Raw genomic sequence first — 13,473 nt, 5'->3', positions numbered from 1 at the left:
ACGTTAAAATATCAATTGCATAATTAAATATATTATTTTCATGTTTCTTTATATGAAATATTTTGGCATTTTTTTTGTTTCGCTTTATTTTATTTTTTTAAAAACATGTATACTTATTCATTATGACATTATTTTAATATTGAATGAATAAATTGTATAGCATAGTATTTTATCAGTTAAACTAATTTCAATTTTTCTGTCGATAGTTAAATTGCTTTTAATATGAGTATAAAATAATAAATTTACATATTTTAAATATAATTCATTGGGTAACACCGTAATTTTAGCTTCTTTTAATATGAGTATAAAATAATAAATTTACATATTTTAAAACCAAAAAAACAAACAAAATTGCGTTAAAATTTCAACTGGATCTCATCACTAGATGTTTGTATACATATACTGACTTACCTATCATCATGATCTTGTTCTAATATTGGTTAATTATATAACATTTGGTACTATTAACTAGATTATACTCCAAATGTGGAATTTAACTTTAGATTTTGATTCTAATATCAAACAGTAATTAAAATATCAGGTTTTGGCAAGATATTGCAAAAGTTATTTAGAGAGGTTATTGGGAAAAGAATTCTTAAGAAATCTATCAACTTATAAAATTTCAAATTTTACACAAATCAATCTCTCAATAATTCCCCTTTGATTTGAATATATTAAATCATGTTTTATTGATATTGTATATCATGAGAATTATAACAATTTACATATGTAGTTTTATGTTTTCAAATTATATATTCGTCTCGGTTTTAAGTTAATAATTTATCGCAACATTTGACTTAGACATTTTACCCCCAAAGAAACTTTAAATACTATTAAAGTTCAAAATACGATGTGTTCAAAAAAGAAAAAAAAAAGTTCAAAAGTCGACAAAGGGGAAGAAGATACATAAACAATACCTAGGCGCGCTAAAAAAATTCTACTAAGACGAAAAAGGATCTCACCGTGAAATATGGTTTAATTGTAAATGGAAAAAGACTCACCACACCACAAATTCACATGCAAAACCAACAGCAAGCACCTCCTCGCACGCCACACGTCTTCATCGGACGGCTACTATTACATAATGAAAACAAACAAATACATAAAAACAAAATAATTTTGAACCAAAAGATACTCATAATTTCATTAAAAAATCGCCATTTTCAACCCTTTTTCATTTTTACTGCCAAAAACTAAAGTTCAAGGAAGCAGAATAGAGGATGACATATGCGTGGGATGTGTATAAATAGATAACATATGCGTGGGATGATCGACATGCAACGATGAAATCATCATCGGTTTTCTGGGAAAGCTCAGAGAAAACACAGAGATGGATAGCTTCAAACATGGGAAGATCATCGCCATTCCTCTTGCCTTTTCTTTGTATAAGTCTCTTCTTCACCGTTTTCTTGGTTTACCATCAAAGTCCTTTCAGGTCCATCTCCGATCAAAATGTTCCCACTACCCAACCTCAAATCGGTAAGGTCACATAAAAGAGAATATATAATATGGTTTTGTGAGGTTTGGTTTCTCCACGAGCTTAGGTTATGGGAACAAGGATTATTTGTACTTTTAGACTTATGAATACATGATTTTATTTGTAACCATTCCTATATTATTTGTAACATTATATTCATTTTTTTCTTTTGTTCTTGGGCTATTTTTGGAAAATTCTATTGACTTATTTTATTTTTGTTTTTGTTGTTGGTGTGGCTTGGTTAGATCCTGATTGTGATTTGTTCAAGGGACATTGGGTTCCAGACAAAAGAGGATCTTTGTACACAAACTCAAGCTGTTCCACTATTCCTGCTTCCAAGAACTGCATAAAACATGGGCGATCAGACAGATATTTCTTGTTTTGGAGATGGAAACCCGATGGCTGCGATCTTCCTAGATTTAACCCTAAGGCGTTTCTCAGTATGGTTAGAGGCAAGAAGATGAGTTTTATTGGTGATTCTGTAGCAAGAAACCACATGGAATCTCTTCTTTGCTTGTTGTCAATGGTGAAGTTCAATCTTTTTTTTTTTTAAAGATGTATCTGTTGCTTGGTTTACAAGAAAGTTAGAAAATAGCGTTTGCTTCTGCAGGAAGAAACTCCTAGAGATATCTACAAGGATGGAGAAGACAGAAACAGGATTTGGTACTTTCCTAGTCATGATTTTACACTATCTACATCTTGGACTAAGTTTCTTGTGGCGGGACAAGAGAGGGTAGACAGTAACAAGACCGGAACTGGATTGTTTGATTTAGATCTTGCCAAGATGGATGAAGGGTGGTCCAAGGGTCTGCCAAATACAGACATTTCTATTGTCTCGGCTGCTCACTGGTTCTTCAGACCAATAATCATCCATAGAGGAGACGAGACGCTTGGTTGCATCTACTGTAACTTACCAAACATGACTCACATAAGCCCAGACGAAGGGTTTAAGCTTGTTTACTCAGCGGTATTTAAGCACATCAGTGAGTGTAAGAACTGCAAGGAAGACTTAGTTACAGTCCTGAGGACTATTTCCCCTTCCCATTTCGAGAACGGGACTTGGGATACTGGAGGAGCGTGCAGCAGAACCAGTCCTTTTGGTGAGAACCAGATCGATCTCCAGAGTAACGAGATGAAGATCAGGACATCTCAGATTCAACAGCTTGAAGGTGTAACAAAAGGAGACTATAAAGGAAAGAAGTTTGCGGTTTTGGATGTGACTAAGGTTATGCTGATGAGACCTGATGGTCATCCTAATGGTCATTGGGGAAATAAATGGATGAAAGGTTATAATGACTGCGTCCACTGGTGCTTGCCAGGGCCTATTGATGCGTGGAACGAGTTTCTAATGGCCGTAATTAGACAATTAAGATGATCCATTTGTGGATAAACATACAAAAATATACTTTTATATATATAGAAGTAGACCTCCAAATTAGGGAAACTTTATATAAAAAAAAACTTTTAAAAGAAATGTTTATATCCTCCTCCCCAAAATCTCAGATCTATCCCCGGAGCCAGTGAGCTATCCTTACAGAAAACTGATAAGCTTGTCTAGCTGTATTTCCACAAAATGAGAAGAGAAGTGTTGACTGAGAAGTCAAAGAAGAAAGACGCTCTTCCATTTGGAGGCTTCGCCGTTGAGATGAAGATCACATATAAATAGAGTTGAGAGTCTGTTGGAGAAGGCAGCTTTGTATTTTGGATTGAGACGAGAGTCCTGAGGAGATTACGAGTGGGTTAAGCCATCGTAGCTCAAGTTGGTTCTTGATACAAAGTGTAGTGCATTGTTCCACTGATTCAATAAAGTGTTTGGAGAGTTTGTGATTGAGTTTGAGAGAGCGTTTGTGATTGAATCGATAGCTCAAACTCTATCAAAACCATGATCCAACGTAACTTGAAACAGAAACATAACAGCTAAGTTTTTCAGCAACCATTGAACTACAAAGCTTATGTAGTGTTCCACCAGCAACCACGATGTCCTTAAGATCGATCTGAGACAGAACAAGCTCGAAAGCTTTTGTACTCAGATATGAATTGTTTCAGTAGTCAATATTCATATATCTAATCCAAAGGAATAAACTACAGTCATCAAACCTTAGTGAGGCAGATACAGCGAGACAAATGATAATCAAGCCTCTACATTGTTATCACCAAGAACAAAAGAGAAGACTTCACGAACGGGAGAGAACTCAACAAGACCAATATCCATGGCGTAACCATTCACCGGAAGCTTCAAATCTCTCAAAACAGAGAAAGCATCGGCAATACGGGGCTTAGGAACTTCAAGCACCACAGTACATATATAAAGGAACCCACGAATCAAGATGATACTCTTCCCCATCCTCGACACTTTATTTCTTCATCGCATTGCATAGCTGAATATAATTTTGTAGAGTTTATCTTTAAATATCGAAAATAATAATAAAACATTGAAAATAATATTAAAATAATTAGAAAATAATTTTGTAAAATACATAAGTCGAATTTCACTTATCAAAAATACATTCAATCAAAAAAAATCTTAACAAGCCAAAGTTAGAATTTCCCCTACCGTTAGTTTTAACACTACCATTTTCAAGTTCTACGTATGTTTTTTTTCCCTTGCAATTTTTTTTTCAAATAATTAAATTTGGTCGTCGTTGTGATTCAACAGAAGAGGCGTTTTCTCGTTTTCTAAAAGTGTCAACAACCGAGTCTTGTCTTCGTTTGCTTTCCCCCACATTACAGCGTAAAACCCTAACGTTATCAAAACTCCTCCTATCAAACTGCAACATAAAGCACAATATGATTAGATTTGTTTTTTTTATTTCCAAAATAAGAAGATCAAGACCACTGATGCATATATATATACCATCCGAGATAGAGAGAATCGCCGAGAAAAATAGCACTCATAACAACCGCTATTAAAATGGACAATGGCTTAAATATCGCTAAGTAAAGAGGTCCTTTGTAACGCACTGTCCATGAATGAATCACGTAGTATACTGGAGTGAATATTCCCTGAAATGTTTTACAAGTCAATACTATGTTAAGACAAAAACAAAGGACGTTTGATTTAACATTTGAAACTATATATAGATCGTACCATAGTTACAATGCTTATCAATGTAATGTCGAATCTAATGATCCAAATGCTTGGATTGTCCTTCTCGACCACGAGTCCAGTCAACGAGGTCAAGATTGAAACACACATCGAATAGAAAAAGGAGACTGTAAATGCTGCTGGGTATTCAGTCATTATATGTGCCTGCCCAATATATGTATAATAAATATTGCAATGAATTGATGTTTGATATATAGGAAAAAATCAATTAATTTCGTATAGGTTAAACCGATCATTAGTTGATATATGTTTAGATTATAGCTTAAAAGCATTTTTAAATGTAGCAATCACTGAAGGAGTCATAAAAGAACCTGAAGTATGAAAGAAATAGAAACGAAGATGTCTTTAATGGTAAGAAGACATCCACCGATGATCCAGTCGGAGTTTGAAGAAAATAACGACGGAGAAAGCTGACGGAAGTGTAGATACGGCGGAGAAGATGCAACGAAGACACGTGGACCGTGGTAGAGAACTACCACAGGTGCGCCTACTAACGACAATACTGTCCCCATCACTTTGGCTACACTGCTCCTTTCTTTGAAATTTACTTTCTCCATTCTTTTTCATAAATTAAAAATTAATGATTCTGTCACGTTTTATTATTCTAATTGATTTTAAACCATATAGTATTTTTCGTCAAATGGACAAAAAACAAAAGGCTGGCTGCCAAAGAAAATCCGATATATACGCATCTTGTCTAATAATGCAAGCAGTCTTGTTAGATATAATAAGTACATGGGACCAATGAACAGCAGCGTGTTGTTCACCACAAAGTAGGATTGTGATTGTGCGATACTGATATATAAACTTATTTTATTATTTACCGAACCTGAATAAATGTATCCATCGAAAGAAAGAAGGAAAACTAAATAATATATGCATTAAAAACAAATTTCCTTCAGATATTCTCCGTTTTTTCTTCTGTTAAAATTACAAAAGATAGTATAAAAGCTGGTAAATCAAATAATTTATACATACTCCTATCAAATAGATTTTAATTTTGTAGCTGAGATATGGCTGTTTAATACGATATTTTCAGACTGATTTTTGGTGCACTCGATTTAACACCAACGGTCACAAAGAAAATTTCTCAAAAATTTTCCCTTTCTCAAACGATCATAAACAGTGATTTTCATCTATAAATACAACTCATTTTCACTTCATTTCATCATCCAAAACATTTCATCTTCTCTCAAAAAAAAAAAAAATATCAAATCGCTTTCCTCTGATTTTTTTTTCATTTCAAGAAAGATGATTCGCATATTTTTGGCCTTATGTGCAATTTTAATTTTTGCTTCTATGTATGGTCTTTTTATTGGAGAATTTGCTCCTGGAGAATTTGCGCTTAATGTCGGTTTACTTTTCTATGCGTTGCTTCTCCTTGTAATTGCATGTATTATCAATATAAATGGTTCGTTTTAAAATTACGAAATTCTAATAAAATATTTTATTTTGTGTTTTTAGAAATACAAATGGTAAACATCGAGAAACTCTAGTTCCTGGCCCTGAAAATAACTGGCAAAAATTACGTCGGGTGGGTCACAAACGTGAAACCATATCTGGTGATGAAAAAGATAACCGAAACAATTGTAATCGGTAACAAATCACCACCCGAGCATATAGCCGAAGCGATAATCTTCATGAAGAAGCATTTAGATGAAAATCTAACGCACGACTATGCAAACGTTGAGGACCCAGCTGAACTGTGGCAAACTTTAAAAGAAAGGTTCTATAACCAGAGACAAATCAACCTCCCTCACGCTCTAGAAGAGTGGAAAAATCTGAGGTTCCAAGATTTTCAAAAGGTTGAGGATTACAATTCCGCTGTCCTGAGGATAGTTGCACTTCTGAAGTATTGTGGTAATCCTGTCTCTGAGGCAGAAATGATGAATAAAACATATAACACTTTCCACAAACAGCTTCACTTCTTGCCCGGAATTTACAGAAAATGCGGGTACACAAGATTTTCAGAATTGATGGTTGCGCTCAAGTTGGCTGAAAAGAACAATGAGCTCTTAATCAAAAACCACAATTCCCGACCTACGGGAGCCAAAGCATTCCCTGAAGTGAATGCTACGGCGGTAGAAAATTCAGAAAGAAGGAACGAGACCAACCGAGGTTATGGTCGCCGCTTCAATAATAAACGTGGAAAAGCTTACAATCCCAAATGGAAGGGATCTAACAATGGGTTAGATCCGAACAAGTTTCTAAGGGAAAAGAAACTCAAGAGGATACCACCCAGAAGCGTGGGACAGTGTTTTACAGATGTGGAGGTAAAGGACATTGGTCCTGTACCTGTCGTACTCCTCCACATCTCTGTAAGTTATATCAAGAATCCATGAAAGGCAAAGCTAAAGAAGTGAACCTCACTGAAAACTTTGAAGGGACATCGTACCTCGATGCCTCCGACTTCGCAAATGAGCTGGACTAGATTACTCCTGAAGAGAGCCAAAATGCGTATAATAAAACTATTGAATAGTTTTCAATGTTGTCATGTATAATTATTTACATTTCCTGTTTTAAGCAAATAATGATGTTTTAACATCACCTTAATGTATAATTATTGTGTGTTTCCTTATATGATTATTATATGAATGAATTTTATGTTTTTCTTTTATTAATATTTATGACAATTTCATAAATGGATCAGAATGCTAATGAAGCAAAATCCAAGAAACTGATTCGTGAAATATGCATACCAGATAGTGGAACAACGCACACTATTCTGAGACAAAAGAGATATTTCTCCGATATAAAACCGACAAGAATTGTCGTCAATACAATATCAGGTCCTACAGACGTGATTGAAGGGACTGGTAAAGCAAACTTTACGTTGCCGAATGGAACAAAATTTTCCATAAATAATGCTCTATATTCTCCAAGTTCTAAAAGGAATTTGTTGAGTTTTAAAGACATATATTTTCACGGATATGATACTCAGTCTTCAACTGAGGATGGAAAGAAATACATGTATGTAACCTCTGAGAAATGTGGCAGAAAACACATATTGGAAAAGTTTCCAGAACTTCCTTCGGGGCTACACCATACTTATATCGATAAAATCGAATCAAATCTTGTAGTAAAACGGAACCCAGAAGAGTTCACATTATGGCATGATCGCCTTGGCCATCCAGACACTACAATGATGCGTAAAATCATAGAAAGTTCACATGGTCATTCACTGAAAATCCAGGAGATTTCTCAAGGGAATAAAATGACATGCGTTGCATGTTCTCTAGGAAAATTGATCGTAAGGCCATCGCCAACCAAAATCGATAAAGAATCACCAAAGTTCCTTGAAAGAATTGAAGGCGATATATGTGGACCATTCCACTATTTTATGGTATTAATTGACGCATCCAGTAGATGGTCACACGTTTGTCTATTATCATCTCGAAATGTGGCATTTGCGAGATTTCTAACTCAGATAATCAAACTGCGAGCACAGTTTCCTGATTATACTATTAAAAGAGTTAGACTAAACAACGCTGGTGAATTCACATCCCAAGCATTCAATGACTATTGTATGGTAATGGGAATTGAAGTTGAACATTCGGTTGCTCATGTTCATACGCAAAATGGTTTGGCTGAATCTTTAATTAGGCGTCTGCAATTGATTGCAAGACCATTGATCATGAGATCAAAACTTCCAACCTCTGTATGGGGTCATGCCATTTTGCATGCATAAGCACTCATTCGGATCAGACCGAGTGCATACCATAAGTATTCCCCACTACAGTTAGCGTTTGGTCGAGAACCAAACATTTCCCACTTTAGAATCTTTGGTTGTGCGGTATATGTGCCTGTAGCACCACCACAACGTACAAAGATGGGACCACAAAGAAGATTGGGAATATATATTGGTTGTGATTCTCCATCAATTATACGATATCTAGAACCACAGACTGTTGACGTTTTTACAGCATGTTTCGCCGATTGTTATTTTGATGAGAAAGTATTCCCAGTTCTAGGGGGAGAAAACAAAAATGTAGAAAATGACATCAAATGGAGTGTACCTTCATTACTATATCTTGACCCTCCTACTAAAGAGTCTGAACTAGAAGTTCGACGAATCATGCATTTACAGAGTATAGCTAATCAGCTACCTGAAGCATTTGCGGATACCAAGACGGTAACTAAATCTCATATACCAGTCGTGAATGCTCCTGCTTGTATTAAAATATCAAATGAGCAAGGAAAAGCGGACGATACACGAGAGTCTAAAACACGCCTGCAGCGTAGTAGACCTGCTGGTTCTAAGAATAAAAATCCTAGAAAACAAAAGGATGTCAAGATAAATAACACATCCAAAATAGCAGAAAGTATTTTGGAAGAAACAAATAATGAGGATACGGAGAAAGTTGAGCATCATGAGTCGGAAAGTAATCATGAAATTTCTATCAACTACATCCATAATAAAAGGATATGGAATAGAAATGAACAAAATGATCTTAATGATGCTTTCTCATATATTGTGTCAAGTGAAATAAATGAAGAAGTCGATGATCCAGAACCAAAATCTGTCTATGAATGTCAAAAGAGACATGATTGGGAACAATGGAAAGATGCAATACAAGCCGAACTTGATTCGCTTAATAAACAAGAAGTATTTGGATCTATTGTGCTTACACCTGCAGATGTGAGACCAGTTGGGTACAAATGGGTTTTCGTTCGAAAACAAAATGAGAAAAATGAGGTTACGAGATACAAAGCTCGTCTAGTGGCTCAAGGTTTTTCTCAAAGACCTGGAATCGATTATGAAGAAACGTATTCTCCAGTTATGGATGCCATTACGTTTAGATTCCTGATGAGTCTAGCAGCTGATAAAAATCTAGAAATGCGTCTCATGGATGTTGTTACAGCTTATCTATATGGATCATTAGATACTGATATCTACATGAAAGTCCCTGATGGATTTAAAATGCCAGAAGCATTAAGTTCCATACCTAAAGAGTTATGTGCAATAAATTTGCAAAGATCATTATATGGGTTAAAGCAATCTGGACGTATGTGGTATAACCGTCTCAGTGATCATTTAATAAAAGAAGGATATGTGAATGACCGTATATGCCCATGTGTTTTCATCAAGAAAAAAATATCCGGATTTGTAATAATCGCGGTATATGTTGATGATCTTAACATTATCGGAACTCAAAAGGAAATACAAAAGGCATCAGACTATCTCAAAGGAGAATTTGAGATGAAAGATCTTGGACAGACACAGTATTGTCTTGGCCTACAAATAGAACATTCACAAAATGGTATATTTGTGCATCAATCCACATACACTAAAAGAGTGTTGAAACGATTTAACATGGATAAATCAACTCCTCTTAGCACCCCAATGGTCGTTAGGTCACTTAATATTGAAAGTGATCCATTTCGACCACCTGAGGAGAAAGAAGAGATACTTGGTCCGGAAGTACCATATCTAAGTGCAATTGGAGCGCTGATGTACCTTGTAAATTGTACACGGCCTGATATATCATTTGCTGTGAATCTTTTGGCAAGATTCAGCTCATCTCCAACTCGAAGACATTGGAACGGGATTAAACATGTTTTTCGTTACCTCCAAGGGACCATTGATTTAGGCTTGTTTTATCCTACAAGTTCAAAAGGTCAAATGATTGGTTTTGCAGATGCAAGATATCTTTCAGATCCACACAAAGCCCGATCGCAAACAGGATACGTTTTCACGGTCGGAGGCACTGCTATATCTTGGCGTTCTCAGAAACAAACGCTCGTGGCTACTTCTTCAAATCATGCTGAGATCATTGCACTCCATGAAGCAAGTAGAGAATGTGTATGACTAAGATCAATAAGCCGACACATCTGTTCAAGCAGTGGGATTGGCAAAAATACGGAGCCAACTATTCTATATGAAGATAATGCAGCATGTGTTGCTCAAACAAAGGACGGATATATTAAAAGCGATAGAACGAAGCATATTCATCCGAAGTTCTTCTCATACACTCAAGAGCTCGTGAAGAAGAAAGAGATTGAAGTAAGATATGTCCAATCATGCGACAATGCAGCTGACCTCTTCACAAAATCACTTCCGACTTCGGTATTCAGAAAACATGTTCGTAACATTGGAATGCGTCATCAGAAGGATCTATGACTACTCATTCGAGGGGGAGCTTACGTAGTTGTACTCTTTTTACCTTACTATGGTTTTTCCCATTGGGTTTTCCTAGAAAGGTTTTTAACGAGGTAACATAGACGTTAAGCAAGAAGCGATAGTGACATTGGTCTCCAAGGGGGAGTGTTATAAACGTGGATAAGTAAATGTCAATAAACAACGCACCGAATATTGAAATTTACGTGTATATGTTTATTATGTGGAGCCAACATCACTATGCACGCACAGTAACTTCAACTTTTTCACTTCTATATAAATCGATCATTTCGATCGATTGTAATATATCAAAAACACAATCCCTTCTCACTTCTCCATTATAATAAAATCTCTTTCTATATCAGTGTTATCTTCTTCATACGGGTATAAAATTTTGCTTTATTTAAATTCCCGCGATACAATAAAATTTCATTTCTTTTTGTAACAGTTAAGTGTATTGATAGTAAAGTAAGCTTAACCACCATGAGTTGACTTTAAGAATATGAAGTTGTCGAACTGAAAAAATCATTAAGGAAAATTACATTTAGTTGATTTGAATTAAAAATCAGTTTTAAGTTGCTTATCACAGTTTACACCAATTAGCCTAAAACAATCATTACTATTTTTGACTCATTAACACGATATGATGATGAAATATATTTTTATTCTTAAAAATAATCAGAAATCAACTGCAAAACTCCATGATTAGCTGACAAAAAAACTCTATGATTAGGGAAAAGAGAAAGAAAAACCTGAAGATAATGGCTAGGATAAAGGTAAGAGCAGGAGTGATATTGCTAATAGCTGAAGCTAAGGTTGGGTTGCTGTATTTAACGCCTATATACCCTGTGATCACATACATTGAACTATGAAAAAAAAAAAATTATATTAGCAACACTTAAGTGGAAGATAGTTCCATATTCATAATTGTATGAAGAATTATATAGATGGATTTACCCTAATAGTCCAAGAAGTCCCATCTTAGAAAGTATTGAGAAACTTAATGGAGGAAGTGATCTTGACCTGTTAGAAATACGTACAGAATCAAATGAAACCAACAAATAAATGGTTACGAACTACCAAATAGATTGGATTATTAGAAACCTGTTGGAGAAGATATGTGAAGGAAGAAGTAGAAGGGAACCAAGAAGATAAGAATAGCCTAGGAAAGCGTAAGAGTTGAGTCCCTTTGAAGTCGCAGCTTTGAACAGAGTATTCATTCCTACGATACCAGTTTCGGACGCAAGCATGGCCGTCAAGAACACGGCCTCTCTCCTCCAAAGACTTACGGCTCCGGCCATTATTGGAAATGATAAATTCTTAGTGGTTGAATGAGAGCTGTGATTTATTATTCCTCTATTTTTCTCTTTATGCTATGATTGAAAAAACGAAATGTCGTTTTGTGGTCCATAAGTGTCGGTTTTATACTTTTAAATGTTATTTCTAAGCTCCGAATGGAGAAAGCAGATTAGACGTTCCGGATCGAACGGATCAAACAGATTGAACGGAACAAAAGTGGTTCAAATATATAGAGCTGTCCAAGTATGGATCAAGCGGATCTATCTGTTCAAAACATATATTTAAATAGTAAGTACTGCAAAAATTTAATTTATATAAAATTTAATATACTATTTATTTTCATAATTTAAAAGCTATTTTAAATATACTTTAGAAATGAAATATATAAAATTTTATTCAAAATATAATAGAAAACTATTTTAAACATATTTATTATTATTTTAAATTTTAAAATTAAATATTAGAAAAAGTGAAAATAAAACGAGTCAGACGGATCAAATGAAGCACTAGTGAATCAAGCGATTTAAACATGTATATTAATATATTTTATTTTAACATGTATATTATTTGCATATTTTAATATTTTATAATATTATATGCTAAATATCATATGAATTTAAAATTATAGGAGTATTAAATAACGAGATATAAAATTTATAAATTAAAACTTTCATTATCATAAAACTTTAAATAGTAAAGTTGGTTGTGTCTAAATAAAAACTGTAAATAAATTAATATTCTTAAAAATATAATAAAATTCTTAAAAATACAAATTATCCATTCCAAATACAGTATTTTATAAATATTAATAAAGCACAATAAATAAGGGGAACTGCTTTTGGAACACTTCAAACCGAAGACATTCCATGCTTCGTCATTTTCTTTGTAAAAATGAAATACAAGCGCTTCATTTTTTTAAATTATTATAACTTTATGGAACTCCAATTGATTTGTTGTTTTCTTGAATGGAAGATTGTGTTGCTATCCCTCCACCCAAGTGAGAACTGTTATTCTTAAGAATATAAATTATTCCAAATACAGTATTTATAAATCCTCTGTATACTAAATCACAATTTATTTAACGAATAAAAATTAACACATATTTCTATATTTTGCAAAAAATTAAAAAAATTAAAAAAATTGAGCAAAAACTTAAATCCCTAAATTTTTCATGCCATGATTTCAATCAGTTTCAGCTTTTATATAACTTGCAAGCAACTACTTCATCTCTCTTCTATCTCCTATCGCTTCTTTTTTTTCAATCTATTTTTTGTTGTGAGTGAAGGAAAAAATGCATACAGTAATTTTTTCTAAACTTGCATTTATTCGGATTCATGCTTTCTTCTCATTTTGATAATTTTTTTTGAAATGGACTCATTTTGATAATTTCTAACTTCTTTTGCATGATTCAGGTTGAAGATATACTCAAGTATATTCATGTTTCAAAGTTTAGCTCTTTAACAAGAAAATATG

At 34.2% G+C, this 13,473-nt stretch overlaps 2 protein-coding genes across 2 annotated transcripts; one reads left to right on the top strand and one right to left on the bottom strand.

Moving 5' to 3' along the window:
- The first annotated feature begins 1,225 nt into the window (after positions 1–1,225).
- On the top strand, positions 1,226–3,304 carry LOC106382147 (xyloglucan O-acetyltransferase 2). Its single transcript, XM_048746984.1, has 3 exons — positions 1,226–1,479; positions 1,723–2,003; positions 2,088–3,304. Exons 1-3 carry the CDS (start codon positions 1,284–1,286, stop codon positions 2,850–2,852), a joined length of 1,242 nt encoding a protein of 413 aa, XP_048602941.1. The 5' UTR covers positions 1,226–1,283; the 3' UTR covers positions 2,853–3,304.
- A 605-nt stretch (positions 3,305–3,909) lies between these two features.
- On the bottom strand, positions 3,910–12,090 carry LOC106382148 (WAT1-related protein At3g28100). Its single transcript, XM_013822112.3, has 7 exons — positions 11,806–12,090; positions 11,659–11,724; positions 11,454–11,567; positions 4,895–5,141; positions 4,566–4,727; positions 4,332–4,480; positions 3,910–4,245 (listed from the first exon to the last, which is right to left on the bottom strand). The coding sequence occupies exons 1-7, from the start codon at positions 12,000–12,002 to the stop codon at positions 4,104–4,106; spliced, it is 1,077 nt and encodes a 358-aa protein (XP_013677566.2). The 5' UTR covers positions 12,003–12,090; the 3' UTR covers positions 3,910–4,103.
- Positions 12,091–13,473: the final 1,383 nt, after the last annotated feature.

This window comes from Brassica napus, chromosome C2 (assembly GCF_020379485.1).
Source record: "Brassica napus cultivar Da-Ae chromosome C2, Da-Ae, whole genome shotgun sequence".
In the NCBI taxonomy this organism is placed as follows: Eukaryota; Viridiplantae; Streptophyta; class Magnoliopsida; order Brassicales; family Brassicaceae; genus Brassica; species Brassica napus.
This window is presented reverse-complemented; position numbering and strand designations above follow the sequence as displayed.